Source organism: Polistes canadensis, unplaced genomic scaffold (assembly GCF_001313835.1).
Source record: "Polistes canadensis isolate GaletaPanama2010 unplaced genomic scaffold, ASM131383v1 scaffold_121, whole genome shotgun sequence".
In the NCBI taxonomy this organism is placed as follows: Eukaryota; Metazoa; Arthropoda; class Insecta; order Hymenoptera; family Vespidae; genus Polistes; species Polistes canadensis.
The window spans coordinates 325120-343871 of record NW_014569668.1 but is presented as its reverse complement, the minus strand read 5'-3'; the positions used below and the strand labels follow the sequence as shown (position 1 = coordinate 343871).

Here is an 18752-nt window from a genome sequence, read left to right as displayed (position 1 = left end):
TTAAATAAAAAAATATGAATTTTTTGTAACCCGTTTATATCTTCTTTTATACAATTCGTATGATGAAATTTCTAACAACTTAATAAAGACTAAAATCGTCTTAATAAATCTTGTCAAATTATTATTATTATTATTATTATTGTATTACAATAAGCAGTTGTCGTTTAAAAGACTTTTTACAGTTTAAATAAATACCGAGTACTATAATACACACACGATGATATATATTATATACAATGTATAATTAAAGTTTTATTTATTATAGTTAATTTATCACAGTTATCTGTTATATTATAGACGTTACAAATGAAAAGTAATTAATCATTTAAAATATAATAACTTAGATTTACGAGTAATCAAACTTATAAGACATGTAATCAATAATCACGCCACGTCTGGAGAGTAAGATAGCGCTTAAATATTGCTAAGATCAGCGTGAATTATTTATTACCTCTATATTATTATATCATCGTTATCTCATTCATTTTTTTATTAAAGCAACTTTCAAGATTGTCATGAATTAAAGTAAAGACTAATCGTAAGTCTCGTACGATTTGAGTAGATTAATATGCTTTAAATGTTATAGCTAATTGATTTAAATTATCGATATGTTGGACAATTTTTAATTTAGTGACGTTGACGAAATTCTAACGAAAAAGATCTTGGTAGATGAAAAAGATTCTAAAGTTGAAAAATTGATGGAAGATAATCATTCCTTTACGAATATAATCTATTTAATTATTCTTTCTCTCTCTCTCTCTCTCTCTCTCTCTCTCTATATATATATATATTTTTGTATATATATAAACAAATAAATAATTATCCTTTTTCCCATGGTTTTCTTGCTTCGGCCGACAACTTTCTCTGAACGAATTGTTCCGTTTCATTCGGCTTTTCTACTTTAACTTCTGTGAGATTAGTGTTTCCGCGTTGAGAACCACTAGTAGTAGCTTGATACTGTAAAAATGGATTTACGCTGGGTTTCTCTATTTTAACATCTAACGAAGTTTTATAAGAATCTATGGATATCCTTGGTTTCTTATTCGTAGTACAACGAACCGTCGATTTCGTACCGTTCTCTGAATTGTCTTTAATATTCGACAATACGTCTTTGGACAATGCCAATTCGTCATTTAAAATTTCTTTAGGACCGACCGAATCGTTACGGAAAATGAATTTCTCTCCCATCCCTTCGGAATTGTTAATATTTTCTACACTCCTTTCATTGCTCTTTGACTTCGCGCGTTTCGAGCTATCATTATTATAGTCCACTTCGCATTCAGACGTTGCTCGTAAAGTGTTTAACACAATATTGGTGTTTATAGCATCGTTTTGAACGTTTCTAAATGGAAAACTGTCAACAGTAGAATTGTTATCGGATGTTTTTGATGTTGCAAAAGAGGGAATGAAAGGATTGAAAGTTGTTTTTACGGAGGTCAACTCGTTGCTGTTCGATCGAAGAACTTCATCTTTCGTTGGCGATACTATCGTAACGGTCTTCTGAACTGCAGAAGCACTTGGTTTAATCGAAGAAACAATAGAAGTTACTAGTTTACCATTATCATCTATCGCTAATGGACTTAGACCAGTAGATTTCTCAGATTTGTCCGCTTGCACGTCGCTTAAACTGAAGGCTCGTACCCGACGACGAACGCTCATTCTACCAATCTGTCGTTGTAACATCCCAGCCTTCCAACGCGGTAGAGCTTTAGTGGCTTGAGTTTGTTGATTCGAGCTGGATAGTTGCTGTATTTGGGTCATTGGTCGTAAAGAGTAACGACGAACATTTGAGATCTTTGCAATGGGCGAAGAAACACCCGGAGTTCCTTCCATTTGTACCAGGGGCTTTTTCGCAGATTCGTAGATAAAAGCATCCGTCAGAGAGGAAAATTGTGATCTTTGCTCATCGTGTATTCGTGAATTCTATAATCATTTTTTTTGGTTAACGTCTAACATAATTGAAATGTCTAATTATAAAATCAATAGGTCTACTCACCAAGTAGGATGCTGTATATTCCGGTGGCGTATTAGTCGGAGTAGCAACGGGTCTCAAAGAAAATCTTCTCGATTTAATAGGACTCATCACACTTCCACGTCTTTCATACGACGGCGTAGATGCTGGCGAGTATTCGCTAGGTCTCAAAGAGTATCTTCTATTGGCTTGTAACGATGACGCGGCGGTCATCGTGCTTTGATTGCTCTGACTATGACTTTGACTGTCTGCAGATTGCGAGAATAAGGTGAAGAGACTCGGAAGTTTAGGCGGGGTCAACGAGGCGGTACCCATTTTCCTTTGAGGTTTACGAATATTCGAGTAATCACTGGGGACAGTGCTAATTTTAGCGTGAAGAACAGTAAGGGCTCGTAGAAAATCGGCCAAAGATGTCTCCTCCAAAATATTATTGCTCTCCATTAAACTGGGTAAGTTGGCGCCTGTGTGAGTGTAATATGGATGTCTCGACGTTGTCGTAGATTCATCCACGTCGTCCAAATTGGAAGAATACAAATCGGAATGTGCTGTAATCGATGAATAATTTTGTCCTGCTTGAAAATCGATATCAGGAAGAATACCCTTTTGAATGGACTGTTCGGTGTCCGGTATCTTCTTGTTTGAGGATTGTCGCCTCCACGGAGAGAAGAGATTCTTTGGTACGGATTTGGGTAACGCGATCGAAGGAAATTTGTAGGATTTACTGTCCTTGATACCAGAAAGACCAGTCCTACGAGTTTTGATCAGTTCTTGAATTTTCTTCGAGGCAGTCGGCCCGGACCAAGTCCATTCTCCGTTTTGTTGGTGAACGTTAGAATCATTTTTGCTCATATCCAATCTGACCTCGCTAGCCGCTCTCGATCGCGGCTTAATGCCAGAAATTCTATCTGTACCGATTCTCCAGCTTGACTCGTTCCAAGTGTTCTGCTTATTAAGAATATCTTTTTCGTTGAATCCTTCAATTCCCGTCTTTCTCGCGTCTTCTTTGTTTTTATATTCCTGATCCCAATCGGAAGTATCGTTAGCATCATCAGGCGGTGGAATATAGCCCAGGATGTTTACCAGTCTTGCTAACAATTCCGCTGGTTGTACCATTGCATGAGCAGCGAACGTAGCCGTTTTGTCGATTCGTTGGAGATCGGTTTCCGACACCACTCGCGTTAATGGTTCCTGAATGATATATAACTCGTAAAGTAACAATCTAAAATAATGAATGCGTAAGATACGTATATCTTGTACATACCAAGGGTACTACTTCGCTATTGGCACGACGTCGAGGATGCAAAGGTGCTGGGGCTTCAAATCCGCCATATATTAACTTCCTGAGATCTGGGAAACTGTTACTTCGTGAAAATTTGGTTGGCGGTGTTTCGTAGTTATATTCATCGACGTAAACCCTCTGAAATATAAACGGTAAATGGTAAATGTTAACTTACCATTTGTAATATTAAGGATTCTGTGAGAAAACGATTCATCTCGTAAATGAGACGTACTTTGACTTTGGAAAGCTGCAATTCATTAAAAACTCTTCGGAAGTAGTTGATCTCTTTGTTAAACTCATTCCATATTTTGCTTTGCGTGTGTTTTAGATTCATTGCCAATTTGTGCTCGATTCTGATGATTTTCTTGCTGCGCATACCTTGGGCGATGTAAGTCATGATCATGACGATGTAGCCTAATCCGAAGGAGATCCATATAATGAGGAAGGTTTTGTACATTACGAAAAAGAATCCACTACCCTTTGCGTTGTCTTGTCCTGTGAACACGACAGCGTGTTAGCAAATACGTAGATATTGTTCCGTTCTCCCTATCACTCTACAGGTATTTGATGATTCGTCGACGATTACTTACCGATAAGACATTCTTTTTTCTCTCTGTATTGGGTGCACGTATCAACAGAGAAATATGATTTTAGCAATTAGCGTTAGATAATGCTAGAAAATATGTGCTTCGAACAGCATTATCAGCATAGAAAAGTTTATTGCGAAATAACGCATAAGTTACGAATCGACTATCAGACATAAAATCTTGTAGAATTGAAAGCATCAAGTAACATCAATTGACCCGTACGAGCCTGCCGCGTTATTTGCCGCTTTGTTCCTTTTTCATTGCGTTCTCTCTTTACGATTATGCGTGCAAATTGTCACGGAGAGATAATCAGTTTAATGGTATTCTAGATTGCATATTGATTGAACCGATAATGCTGTTAATTAATTCTATGGTTTTGTTTGTTCGATATTAAACTTTAGGATTTAGTTGCTAAGCAAATAATGCTTATTTCATTGAAAAATGATTTTCTCCTGACCTGCCACGTAATCTCCAAAGCCAATCGTTGTCAAAGTTACGAAAGCGTAATAAACAGCTTCGTCGTAAGTCCAACCCTCGTAATGGGAGAATAGAAAAGCCGGGAAGAAGATGAACATGACGAATCCGGGAATGAGATACATGAAGATTTGTGCCGCGAGACCAGCTTTTCTCGTTTCGAGTGGGGTTAATTTCTTCGCGTAGTCATTGTTCTGGTGTTGCTTGTAGGATTTATATTTACGGTGAGCCCTTACGAAGACATGACCAAAAAACTCCCCCAACTGAGACAATAAAATTCCGTTCATCGGTATACCGACCAATCCGTAGAATATCATCAATATACGACTCAGCATATTGGTTGGTGCTAAATTCCCGTAACCTGAATACGATCGACGATAATAGGATAAGGAATTGTTTCTTTTGGAGAGAAAGAAAGCTGTCGCTACGCTACGACTCACCTATGGTGCTGACGACGGTATAAGCAAAGTAGAAACTGTTGTAAAAGTCCCATTTCAATGGGTCATTTTCGCCGTCCGTGTAATTGTGAACCGATTTACCGCAATACTCTGTCAATCGTGCGAAGATCTCGTGCTGATTGTGCGTAAGACTGGGAATGTAGTGTTTGCGAAGCAAAGCTGGAAACAATTGAAAAATTATCAAAGCTTTATTCTATTAACTTGCAAATAAAAGCAATTTTCGATAACACTAATCGTGTTTTTCTTTCGATCAACGGTAGTTACGCGATTACGTAAACAAATGAAAGTCTTTTTGATCCTTTGATCAATCGTAAATCCTCTTCACGCTAGATAATATTTTCTTTTTTTCTCGTTTATCTATTGAGAAAAAGAAAAAAGTTGCAGGAAACATTTGAAATTATCCACGATAAAGTGATATGTTAAAGCGATACACGGCGATTATATGAATTTTTTCGAAGAAGTAAGCTTTACAAGTTATTTATCGCAATTTCTTCATCAATGCTTTTTACGATGTCATTTTGATGAGACACGTTGTCGAGCACCCATACGTATTTCGAATAGGAATCTTCTCGTGAAAGAAAAAAAACCAATTGGTCATACAGCATAGATAGCATAAAGGATCTGTACGAATATCCACAAATAACTCCCGGAATTAGTCCTCTCAATTTGTCCTCTCATTATTCGCATTCCTCTCGATTCATTCGCGCAGGGTAGCACGACTAGCGCTTTAAATGAGACTATCTTTGAGATAATTGTCAACCATTATCTTATCAGCCGATATTTGCTAGTTACTCGGCCGTTTGCCTCAATTAAATCGGACTTTTTCTTCGTGCAATCTTGCATATTGTACATATTCGCATTTGTTCGTTCATTTATTCATGTCCGTTCATTCCTCTCTCTCTCTCTCTCTCTCTCTCTCTCTATTTATTTTGTTTCTATCGAATCGTAATATTTTAGGGATTACACCAATAGGAACTGTCACTAAACGAGAATAATCGTTATTCCTGATTGTTTTTACGTCACCCTTATTATTTGTCCAAGAAAAAGAAGGGATTTGTTCTTAAACGATGGACAAATGATTGACACAAAATGAACATTTTATTCGAATTATCTGATGTGACCACAATCGAACGTGTGCTAGTCGCGTTCCTAATAATCGACTGGTATTCTTATTATTTTTTGATTATTTGATAAATTTGCAAAGTTTTTTTTATTATTGATTTGAAATATTGATAAACAAATCTTTAAAAATGTTTTATTGACTTGGATTGGATAAGTAGCAGGTATTTAATACTTCTAGTTGAGCAAATTAATTTAGTTTATTAAAAAATAAAATGAGATTTGAAAGTTTTCTGGCGCTATAAAAGGATTAGAGAACAATGTTAAAATGGAAAAAGTTAATTTGAATAGATTAGAAATTCGGTACACGTAATACGAAATACAGGTTACTGAGAGGTAAATTGGGATTTTGCTTATATGACAAATACTGACACTAACACTGAAACATTATATAGCGTCCGCTCTAATGCAACTCTTTTTTTCTCTATTTAACAATACTTTCGGGGCACGGCATGAATACGAAAACGGTAATGATATCACGGATCATCTTTGAGCCCGTAAAACGCCGTAAAACGTCGTGACCATTGTGTAATCCGTAATCTGTCAGCTTCTTATGCTACTTTCATTAAAATTCCTATGATGTAATACCTTAAGGTATCAGTTCTGTTATTGTCTAACTTTTGTTCTAGAAGAAAAGCAACATTACGAAGAATATTTGAACTCAATTTTTTCTCTTTTTCTGAGTCATACTAAAAAATAAACAATTGTAACAGATTCGTAATTTGATGTAATTTAAAAATGTATAGGAAATATCGATGTGCCTATCGATTTGAAAATGAATTTAAAGTATCCTTTACGTCTTATGCAAAATTTTCGTAGGCGAAGTCGCGACGTGCACAATTCAGTCAAACGACCGTGTCATTATTTAATTAACGAATAAGCCCGAGTCCGGTAGAAACTGGAACATAATGATATGTAACGCAGCTTACAATTAATATGTTGTCATTTATGCCTATGGCTTATACTTTTATTATTAAGTGTACGTAGGCGCGTATGGCCGAAACTAGCAACAGTATTATGACACATGGGAGAGTTTTAGTGCATAATCAAACGGAAGCGGTCGTCGTTGACGAAAAGTGTTCTCTTTATTGCTCAATTTGGAATAGAAATATTCGAAGGAATTTTCAAACGATGTGCCTAATATATACGAGTGGTAAGTATGTACTCGTTAGCTTCGTAAATTAATGTATATTGACAAGACGATACATACACAATTGTAACTAATCGATACTCTCACAAATTTACGTTTAAAAGTAATATCGTAATACGTGGAAGCTGTTCGGTATCGCTTATCTCTTATCGAAAAAGCTATTGGAAAACTTATCCCGTAGACGTAAGTCGTTTTTCTTAATCTTACTTCTACGTAAATATCTGTATATTTGTGTTATGTATTTACGTTAATATTTTAACATCGTAAGCGGAAAATTTTAACTTTACCTTGACTTTTTGTACCTTTCGATAAATTGCACATTTATATTATATATTTATTCGTTTATTTGTTTTTTCTTTTTTGAAAAAGTAAATGAATTCGAATGAGAACTATGTGTTTTCTAATATTACTATTTGGACATTCGCGCGTTTCCAAGAATACTCGATAAGTTTCTTTTTCTCTCTTTCTTTCTCTTTTTTTTCTTTATCGTAGATGAATCTTTTACGATGATAAGACCGAACGACTGAGCGCAAATTATATTTTTGTATGACTCGGTTAAAAAACGCGTTTATACGTGGCAACGAATAAAGAAACGTTATTACCCTCTTACGGAGAGCAAATTTAACGAGTGGACGTGGCCTAAACGTGTTGTCTCTACAAAATAATTACCCTTGCGAAAGAAACCGAGAATATCTATGTTCCTATGTATGCGTATGTGCATGCTGAACACGACCGAAACGTCGAATGAACAACGTCGCGTACGATTTCAAAATTCATTTCGTTTAATAATGTGTGACGAGCGCGTAAATGAATAAATAGCATCTGAGATAATGATCAAAATCGGATCAAAAGAATGTAGTTGTCCCTATTTCTCTCTTACCGTTAATCTCGATGCGTTCTTGTCTGGCAAGTTCGATGTGTTCGATCTCCAGTTTGCTCTCAATGTGATAGAAGATAGAAGCACCCAAAAGGAGATAAGCTAGGAACAACATGAGAAGTACGATCCATTGTTTCTTCGACATTCTCCAAAAAAGAAAAGGAGAAATGGTTGATGGGAATTGGTCAATTCGTAGTTGTCGGTCACGAGGAACTAGACACTTGATAATTCTCGAGGTTCAAACTCGTTTTCTAGGACAATAACGATGATCTAGGGTCAGCGTAGCCATTTTCTTCCTTTCTCTCTCTCTCTCTCTCTCTCCCTCTGTCGTTCGCACACGCGCGTCTATTATATGGAGCTTTGTCTTTCTTTGTCCGCTGAACCTCTTGACTCTGCGTTCGCAGAGCCAACTGAAGACCTCTCACGTGGTTTGCTTCTCTTTGACGGACTTCACCAGACGACGACGGTCCGATTATCAACGTTGATCGCAAAGCCGCGCAAGGTGGACGTTATCGTTCTAATCCTATCTTCTTTGACCCTATCCTATTTGCGATTATTTACCTTTTCCCGCCTTTTCTCGGCTTCTCCCGAAAACGCCATCTTCCAAAGTCCAATCCTCTAGTTCGGATCCTGCCGACAACGATAAAGAAAATTTGTAATCGTTGCTCGACTATCCCACGAGGACAAATCATGTCTAGGATAATTCCGAATTTCGATTATTTCGCGATCCGAAGTAACTTTTATTTCGAAGCTTTTGCGACAAATGTCTGTCGCGTTTGTTCTTTGACAAAAACCTAATGATGCTCGATCGCGTTGCTGCTATGAATTCGTTATGTTTCAGACAAATAGATAGATAGATAGATAGATAGATAGATAGATAGATAGATTGGTAGGTAGGTAGGTAGATAGGTAGATAGAGAGAAAGAGAAGAACTCGTTATACGTATAACATTACTATACATGCATGCATGCATGCATAAAACTATCGTGTTCATTGGTCATTCGGAAAATCGGTGCATTTAGTTTAAAGACAATAGCAAATTTATATTTTCTGATGTATTTAATTACGTACGGGTTTGCATTTTAAAAGTATATATATATACTCACTGGTTTTTTAGTCAGGAGGAGATCAGAGAATAATCGGAGGCAATATACGTGCGAGTACTGCTTGACAATAGGTTGCGCTCGTTAATGGAGAACAGAGAGCTTTATCCGGCGACAAAAGGGCGTCGTTTTGAAAGGAGCCAATTACGCTGGCAGCCTTTTCAATCCCGGAAAATCTCGCTCTTCTCTTTCTCGAGACATCAATGATAATGGACGAGTCAAAATGGACAAATTTGTGTTCGTTTCGGTTTAAAACGCGTTTACCTCGAAACGTGACTGGTTTCTACCGTCGCTCGGAAGCTTCATAAAAGTAATAAATGTTCCCTTAGAACGATGCGTTCGTTCTCTTTTCTTTTTTTTTTTTTTTTTTTTTTTTTTATAGTCATCATTTATGCAAACGAAGGAATAGTCGAACGCGGTAAAATAAGAAAAATTGATCGATTTCTCTTTGAACGGCAGGATGATTTGCGGCGCAAACAAGAGATGCCCCGTCCTCGTAATGTTTCATAATTCATAATAAATTCTATATCAAACGATCGTGAAAACAATGAGACAGTATTCGAATTAATTTTATGCGTCATCGTTCTTGTTCAAAAACAAGAAGAGAACAAAGATGCAATAGAAAATCGTTATCAGGTAGAATCTTTGTAAATCATGTTCGGCATTTGGTTCCTAATTGCAAGATTATCAACTTTGCTTGATCATCTTTATTACAATGATAAAAAATGAAGAAGTACAATCGAGGTATTGAAGATTAGGTTTGAAATGTCGTCCTTGCAAATAGAAGCAATACGATGCTTTCGTAGCGCGTTGTACATATGTTTGAGATCTCCGCGAACAGTTACGTTCGCAATGACGATTTATGAGGCGAACTCTGTAAGTATCCTTGTTTGCTCCATCTTACTTATCGATCTCTGTTTGCCAAAGGTAGCAATGTGGGCATTGCTGGTTTATGCCGACACACGACGTAATTCGCGTTTCACTACTGTATGTACATAGTGATATATGGTGTACAAAAGAAGACATTGGATACTTCGTTCTCCCCTTCGTGCATGAAGAAAGAGAACGTGAGTCTTATGTTAAAAAAGGAAAAAAAAAAAAGAAAACTAAATTACATTCTGGATCACGTGGAAGATCGTAAATTATAAAATAAATATACGACGGCTTGCTTCTTCGCTAAATGTTCCGTGCATCGTCGATAATATAACTTTTCCTCTTTTTTTTTTTTTCTTTTTTTCAATTATCAATAGCGGATATTACAAAATGTAAATGCTATAAAAAGATAAAAATAAGGAAACAAAAATGCCATATTTACCGATCGCAATTTATCTCTATGCGATACGTTAATGGTGAAATTTGAAAAAGCTCGTTTCACTCGTTAATCACCAATAATTACACAGACGTACATTTGATCAAGTCGTAATACATGCAAAATCATGCGCAAACTTAAATTCTTATTATTAAATGCATATAACGAAATGTTCAAATACGAATATGTATATGTGCATTTTATAATCGCGTTATGTATTTATACTCGAAATAGTTCATTGAATTATCCAGAATAGGACGAAGGATAAAAACTACAAATAAATGGATGAATGAAATATGCAAAGAAAGGTATGGTATCGTATATGTCAATTCGCGAAAAGAATCAATTGTCGACTGTATTTATAGAAAAGCGATAATGATAACCGTAAATACGTCTCGATCGTTGATTAGCATATTCGATTAGGATGTTTTGTATATCTTTTTGAACGATTAGGAATGAAAGATCTACTTGACGTCTACTTGACTAGGGGGTGAAATCTACTTTCTCAGTAATAAAATATCAATATAAGTATCGATTAATTCAAAAACTGTCATATTCTTTTTCTTTTAAATGGTCTTTATTTATAATAAAATATTAGTATGAACCTTGTATCAATGCACAATCTTGATTCGAATTCTGACACAACATTGCTCATTGACTATTTGAAATACTAATAAAATATGTTTAAATAAACTATTGAAATGAATAGAAGTGCTTTTTTTCTACAGTTTACATTTCTAAATGAAAAATTAATGAAGAATATAACTTATCGTTAGATTTACTTAAAGGGAGGAAGAACGAGATGATTACGATGAAAATATTGAAATATCCATCTAATTCTTTTTTTCGATTCATTTACTACTTATACATTGAACCTATTATAGCTTATCTTCTCCCTATCGATCAATTCCATCGAATAGATATTAACATCGTCGATAGATTCTCTTTTAAAGATTGAATTTAATTTATTATCCGTAATCATGTGATAAATCTCTGACACGTTATCCAACATATTTTCATGTAATGTATCGTTTCTTACGTTAGAAATTGATCTCCCACTTTCATCGGCTATTATTATATAGAAATGTATGCATTTCATGTAATATTGTAATCGGTAAGAATCTTAAAAGGACATTTTGAAAAGTCATTCGCGAATTTATCATTACGAGATATATTTATTTGAATTTTGTTGATATGCTTCGGCATAAAAAGAAATACAAACAAATCGTAAAAAGAGATCGCACAATCAAAAGAAAAATGAGGTTTATTTAACATATCAAAGGCGCTCCATTATCGGATCGCAAAGACGATGATTATCGTCTTTTTATAATCATAAAGCAAAGAATTACTCGGAAGATTCGTAAGGATTCGAATAGTAGTTTCTCCTCTATAGTTGGGAGCAGAACTTAATTCTACTTGGGTGGTCGAAGACAAAGTCCCATTAAAGTATCCTGGATTTATCGGATTATCTCTCCGTACACATAGCACTCCATCGAGATCGGCTGATGATAATGCGTGTAGATTGAAAAAAGTATTTTCTTATCGCAAGAATAAAGAGCGAGAGAGATAGGGGGAGAGACATTTTACAGATATTTCATAACACAATCGAGCTGCTACGCGATTTACACGCTTTTACATCGCGTTATATTTATTTACACAAATAATGCTAATAATATATGTTTTTTTGTTTCAGAAATATACATTTTTGAATTGTTCAGTGAATGTCCCAAGTGCTCAATTCGCTCAAATTTCGACAATTATCAAATTTTGTGTGCCGTCGACTCAACGATAGGTTGGATGACCATAAAATAAACCGTATCTCATCGTGAGATTTAATTTTTCTTTCTTCTCTTTTTTTACGTAACGCAAAGGGAAGGGTTTGAAACGGATTCAATGATTCGAGCGATTTATACAATTGGCTTAACGTTCGTGGTTCGACTTGCCGTGCTACATCGGATCGAAAGATCATATATAATAATTTGATTTACACACCACAGACGTACACGTAAATAAATCATACAAGGATCAAAACGATGAATTTTCATCTTATTTTCTTGAAATTCATACCTCATAAATACACTAGAGAAAGTCTCACATCCTTGACGACGAAGATCGATCGGTCATACGGTACATTTGTATATACGATATGTACCCATGCACGCGTATCTCAGAGAATGTATCTGAAGAATTCATTAATTGTCCATTTTAGTGATTAAACGCGTGACAAAGAGAGATCGAATTCGTACGTTAGTACCGACCAACGCATTCGAGTACTTGGCCGAACGAAGACTATTCGTTGATCGAGTCGTGAACCATTGAAAAAACTCTCCAACGGTGGGAGGATGAGAAATCGTAACATTGACCATCGTGACTATTAACATCTTCCTATTCCAAATTTTATAAAACGCATCTTTCAAGCCGATATCACTAACGATTCAATCTATCCACGGCTGTTCTATAATTATGATTACCACTATAATGATTTACTAAAAATTTATTACCAACAAACAATATCTGATTGATTTCGTTACATTATTCCATTTTGTATATAGAATATCATTATCAAATCATTTGGCTGATTATTATATTATCATATTTATATCTTGATTAATTCCTATTTTATATCCGTATCAAAAAAATGTTATTAAACGTTAAGTTATTTATAATTTAATTTGGATTCGTTTTCTTCCAGTAACTATATTCTTCCAGCTTATCAAATTTTTTCGTTAAATTTTATTCTTTCACGAGCCGTTAGATTTTATTTTAATTAAATAATTTTTTTATGAAAATAAATATAAACGACTTGTAATGTTATAAATCGAAATGACGTAATCAACATTCCCTAAACTGTGAGGAATTCGATTAGTGTACAAGTGTTATTCTACATAACAACGACGAACATCGAAGCACACATTCTTGCGATACGTTAAACGCGTTATTTAGTTAGTAAAGTGGTGATAATAATTGTAGATGTTCTCCTTTTTTCTTCTTATAACTGACGCTCGTATTTATATCTTCTCTCTGTATCTCGACAGTAACAATTTCCACGCTTAAGAACAAAATTTTACAACTTCGAGGCATTTATCGATAATATATAGATTTGTCGATCGTATTATCGCGTTCAAACTTCTGTTAGTTTATATCACAAATGCTACCGCGATCTGATAATTATATAAGTAGAGCAAAGTAATTTTTTACATTGGAAAAATGGAAAAACAATTGTTACAGTGTAAAATTACTGAACGATTTATTAAAAAATAATGTAATTACAAAGATTTTTTCTGCTTTTCTGTTTTTAACACCTGCACACACGTAACATTCTAAATAAATTTTAATTTATTTCTAGAGAATAATTTCATAAATCTCTCTTTTATCACACAGTATGCTAGACTTAAGTATTCATAATTGAATAATAGAAACTGCACAAAATATTTTCATGCGATCAAGTAATTTTCAAAATATATTTTTTAAGTAATATATATATTTATTTTGCATTATTATAATATTTTTTCAACGAAATAAAAAGATGAAACATTATAATTTGTATTTAAATTTACAGTTACGTTTTTCCTTTGTTTTTTTTTTTTACATAGAGGTTCGAACTCGAAAGTTCATTGTCGTTTTAATGCAAAAACGACGTTCCTTTTAGTTTTGTGCAAGTTCTATCCACGATATACTTACACGACCGATTTCGTTTGCTTTAACAGCTATTATATAGATTAATTTACAGTTATATAGCATAAATAAATCTATTTTTATTTAAATTATAAATATTCATTAATAATGCAATCAATATGTAATCCAAATCTAATTGTAAGTCTTATTTATCAAAAGATGAACGAAATAAATTTCAATATATAATCAATTCATTTCATCGTTTTTCCGCTACGACTGCTTATCTAACAAAGAACATACATATTATGATAATTATTTTACTATATGATATATAATATGCAATGTTTTTTTACTTTCATTTCTTATCTTTTCTCTTTAATACTACGAATGTGCATTGAGTGTGCCCTTTCATTTAAACGATAATAATAAGGAAAACAATGATCGAATAAAGTGTCATTTACATACCTACAGTCCTATACATATATATTATATATATATGTGTATATATATATATATATATACACACTATGTTATAATAATGCTGTTTTTGTGTATAACTATTTAACTTCACAATTGATGGTACCTTTTTCTTAAGCTAATAAATATGATTAATTACCTGACTTTTGTCATTTGCTCATTGTTAAGACTTTATACACTTAAGTGGCTTTATTTATAACAATTTATCAACTAAACTCTAAATACTTATTAAATCTTTTATGCAATATCTGCAACTTTCTATAGTCTTTTATATGGTTTACGATGTACCATGGTAAATATGATATTTCGTAAGAAGGTTCCACTGTATTGGTATAGAGTTTATACTAAGTCAAAATTCCCTGATGATAATGCATTAATTCCAACCGAACTCTATGTCTTCGATCTTTATGTTTAATCCTTCATAGGTTGTGTCTATTGAAGGATCAACAAAACTATCATCCAATCCAATTTGCTGCACAAAAAGTAGCACTATAACTATGCACTTGTATTCTCATTAAACAAAAAAAGAAACAATAGATATTTCAACTTTTTTAGATTAGATAAAATAAAGTTTTAGTATCAACTTTCATTCCTTAAAATACAAACCTGTAAAGCAGCTATGTGAGATGGATCGCTAACTAATAAAATTTGTGGTTCAGAATCTGTTATATTTTCAGAAACTTTAGAAACTTGAAGCTGCGTTTCCTTTTCGATTGTTAATTTCTAAAAGAAAATAAATATAATACAGTCTGTGTTAAATCTTCGAATGCTACATGTATGTTATAATAATATATTGCTTACATTTTCTATTATTGTACTATGCTTTTCTTTATTTTTGCTTTGAGTAGATCCATCTAAAGTATCTTGTAAAAAAATATCAGTACTGTCATCGCTATCGACTAATGGATGCGTTGTTCTTTTGTGCATTACAAGTGTACTACTTTGTCTGTATCTCTTAAAACAAATATTACACTCAAATGGCTTTTCTTGTGTATGAACCTATGTAAAGAATGAACAAGATTTATACATTTTTCATATTTTACTTGATGATATTGTTAAATTCATACTAACAAGATGGTGTTTATAAAGACTAGAATATTCTGTAAATCTTCTTCCACAATTCTCTATGTTACATACATATGGCTTCTCCCCAGAATGTATACGTATGTGGTTCTTATAGTTTGTCGCACTAGCAAAGGCTTTACCACATTTTGGCTGCATACATTTATATGGACGTTCGCCGGTATGTGTTCTTACATGTACCTGAATTATTTCGACATTTATCAGTTATATATTTTGGAAAATACTCCCTCCCTCCTTATTTTGTACTTTTTTACCTTTCTAATATTACTTGTTGTGAACGATCGACCACATCCTTCGTATGGACACACAAAAGGACGTTCACCTGTATGCGTTCTAACATGTTTTAATAAATCTCCCGATGTTTTAAAACTTTTGTTGCATGCATCATTAGGACATTTATATGGCTTTTCTCCAGTATGCGTCCGTAAATGAGCTTTCAAACTATAACCAGTGGAAAAACTTTTTCTACATTCTGTATCTGAGCATATATATGGTCGCTGACCAGTATGAGAGCGTTCATGCACCTAACATAAATATTTATATAAGTATTTTCTCGAGTATATTCTCCAATTTCTTATAATTGTAAAATAAAGAATATACCACCTTGAGATGATGCGGTGTACTATACACTTTTGTACATCCCTCTCTAGGACAAGGGTGACGTATTTTTTGTTCAGATAATTTGTTCATTAAAATTTTAGGCTCTTTCTTTTTTAATTTTCCGTCTTCTATCTCCCATAAGTCATCGGCAACATTTAAATGACTAGCAACCACATACGCTGTTCCATTAATAAATTCTACTTGTGGATATGTATTTTCTACAGATGCAATATCTATGGATGTATTTTGATCCAAAAATGCTGGATCTACCTCCAATTGAAGAGTTTTACCATCCGCAAACTCGGATAGATCTCTAAGGAAAATAGTTTCTCCATTTTCCAGTTCCAAAGCTGCATCCCCATTAAGCGGAGATTCTGCAGTTAAAATGCACATATAATATAATTATATGTATACAATGAATTATTCATAGTCTTATTTATATAAATGTATCTAATTAAACATAAGACAAACCATCGTCGCTAAAGTTGTTTGTCAAGTATGCTTGGGTTCCATCGGGTAATGTTATTGCTGTCAGCGTCGTACCAAGCAGCTGTTCATCCAGAATAAGTTCTTGTACCTGAACATTATTCAGATTCCCCTCATCGATCATTACCGATAGACATTCCAAAACGTCAGCTGGATTATTCTAAATAAAAGACACGATATGATTTTACAATAATAAAAACTTCATGTATTGTCAAGAAATAACAACAACAGTTGTATTTACCGATAATTCGTGCAAAACTGTGCCGGTTTCATCCTGATTGGTAATAGTACTCGTGACAAAACCCGTTGATTCTGCATCCTGTGTTGACATAATTTCTTACCGGCGTATAGCTAGAAAATATAACGTTATCGTTTTGACAATCGAACAACAAAGAAATCTCCATCAACTAGAAGTTAAATCGTCGAAAGGAATGTATAGTTTAGAGGGAATACCTCCTAGCGAATGAAAGGCAACGCAACGCAATAAAAAGAAATGTGTTATTTATTATTTTTACCGCGTAAACCGGTTCGTCGTTATTTTATACATTTCTCTTCAGATGTTTAATGTATTATTAAAGAACGATCATGGTAGAAAGTTTAATTTAGATTGTCTATTATTTATCCCGAATTCATGTCGTAGGAATGCAGATACACAATGGAATTTGTCGATAATAAATAAACCTTAAAACATGAGTTAAATCAATGCAACACTCTCTTGCGCCATTTTCCCGTATGAGTATGTCAACAACGGGATCGGTAAAAACCGTGCTAGGTGACATTTCTTTTTGGAAAAAAATATCTTTTCTTCTCTCTCGCTCCTCACTTAATCGATATGCCACCAAAATTTCTACGCGATAAACTGAATTTTCTACACCTGACGATTGGGCACCAAAGAATCTTGGGAAATATTACCCATAAACTCAGGACACCCGCGAAATATTCTTCCTAACCAAAGCGAGTGATCCGGAAAACAACCGTGCTGCCATCTAATAGCAAATTATTTTCAAGGATTCTCTCCAAGAAAAAAATCTACATGAAGAAACAAATCTATGAAAAATATTTAACTGCAATTTGTATTCTCCTACCATACGTTTGTCTACTGTTTCAATTCTTTTATTTTTTCCCCTTCTCTCCCTACTTATATAATATTATCATTTCGCTTAACCGTTTATTTTATTGTCTCTTTATTGAGAATTTGTTTATTAAGTATTTCACTTACCAATTAGTACAAAATACAATTGCAAATACATTCGACAATAAAATTATGTAGCTAATCGTGTGTAATATGTTCACTCGTAAATTCATTATTTTATAATTATAATCCATGCTCGTATCGTCGTTGTGTCATTTTTTGCCTAGGGCACAAATACACCTTGTTACACTTCTGACTGCAAGTCGATGCACCGCCGTGTGCGCGCGCGCGAAATCATAATTCATTACGCAAATTTTTCAAAGCAATGATTTAACAATGAGTTTAAACAAATATATATTACATATTTATAAATATTAAATATTTATTTCATATGTAATATATATACATATATTATAGATATTCGATACGTATGATATTAATTTGATCCAATGGTCGTAGTTCAAAATATGAATTTAAAACTCTTAGCAGCATATTATAAATAGTATTCCATGCAATTTGTATTATATTACAAATATTAGGCTGTCTGAAAGTTCCGGATCAAACGGAAGTTATAGTTGTGAAAGTAGACCGATCCCATACGATACCAAGTATCCTGAATGAGAAATTTCATTGAACCTCAAGGACATCATCTCTTGGGATGAGATCATCGTGCGTTATTTTACTTCGAAACAAACTTCAGCATAATATATAACTATGCATGCGTGTTAATTCTTTAATTATTATTTTAAGATAATATTAATTTATCTTTTTCAAAAATGAAACAAAAGTAATTTAAATTAATTCTAATTTGAACATGTTGCAAGTATTTCTTACTTAGCGCACTATGAATTTAATGAAATTCTTTAATAATTTAAAAACCAATTTTTTATTAAATCAGTATATGAATTATGCACTATCCTACCACACATCGTTATTTTCTTAAATGAGTAATAAACAAAATTGTTTAATGAATATTTAATTACGAGATAACTTTGTACTGAATAACCATAATCGGTAATCCTTAATTCGAC

At 33.7% G+C, this 18752-nt stretch overlaps 2 protein-coding genes across 6 annotated transcripts; both read right to left on the bottom strand.

The window, feature by feature from the left end:
- Nucleotides 1-239: 239 nt before the first annotated feature.
- Nucleotides 240-12475, bottom strand: LOC106787966 (open rectifier potassium channel protein 1). 2 transcript variants are annotated; one of them, XM_014750768.1, is made up of 8 exons: nucleotides 12396-12475; nucleotides 7920-8546; nucleotides 4753-4929; nucleotides 4296-4673; nucleotides 3484-3746; nucleotides 3234-3389; nucleotides 1997-3160; nucleotides 240-1923 (listed from the first exon to the last, which is right to left on the bottom strand). In XM_014750768.1, the coding sequence occupies exons 2-8, from the start codon at nucleotides 8059-8061 to the stop codon at nucleotides 820-822; spliced, it is 3384 nt and encodes a 1127-aa protein (XP_014606254.1). In that variant the 5' UTR covers nucleotides 8062-8546; nucleotides 12396-12475; the 3' UTR covers nucleotides 240-819. The 2 variants fall into 2 exon arrangements, with proteins under 2 accessions (XP_014606254.1, XP_014606255.1); XM_014750769.1 differs by lacking the exon at nucleotides 12396-12475 and adding an exon at nucleotides 9023-9138.
- Nucleotides 11575-17568, bottom strand: LOC106787969 (zinc finger protein 143-like). Of its 4 annotated transcripts, none has more exons than XM_014750779.1 (9): nucleotides 17105-17558; nucleotides 16831-16940; nucleotides 16575-16749; nucleotides 16107-16477; nucleotides 15758-16027; nucleotides 15492-15683; nucleotides 15222-15419; nucleotides 15027-15143; nucleotides 11575-14892 (listed from the first exon to the last, which is right to left on the bottom strand). In XM_014750779.1, exons 2-9 carry the CDS (start codon nucleotides 16918-16920, stop codon nucleotides 14794-14796), a joined length of 1512 nt encoding a protein of 503 aa, XP_014606265.1. In that variant the 5' UTR covers nucleotides 16921-16940; nucleotides 17105-17558; the 3' UTR covers nucleotides 11575-14793. The 4 variants fall into 4 exon arrangements, with proteins under 4 accessions (XP_014606265.1, XP_014606266.1, XP_014606269.1 ...); XM_014750780.1 differs by having other exon boundaries at nucleotides 13554-14892; nucleotides 17502-17568; XM_014750783.1 differs by having other exon boundaries at nucleotides 13554-14892; nucleotides 17271-17552.
- Nucleotides 17569-18752: the final 1184 nt, after the last annotated feature.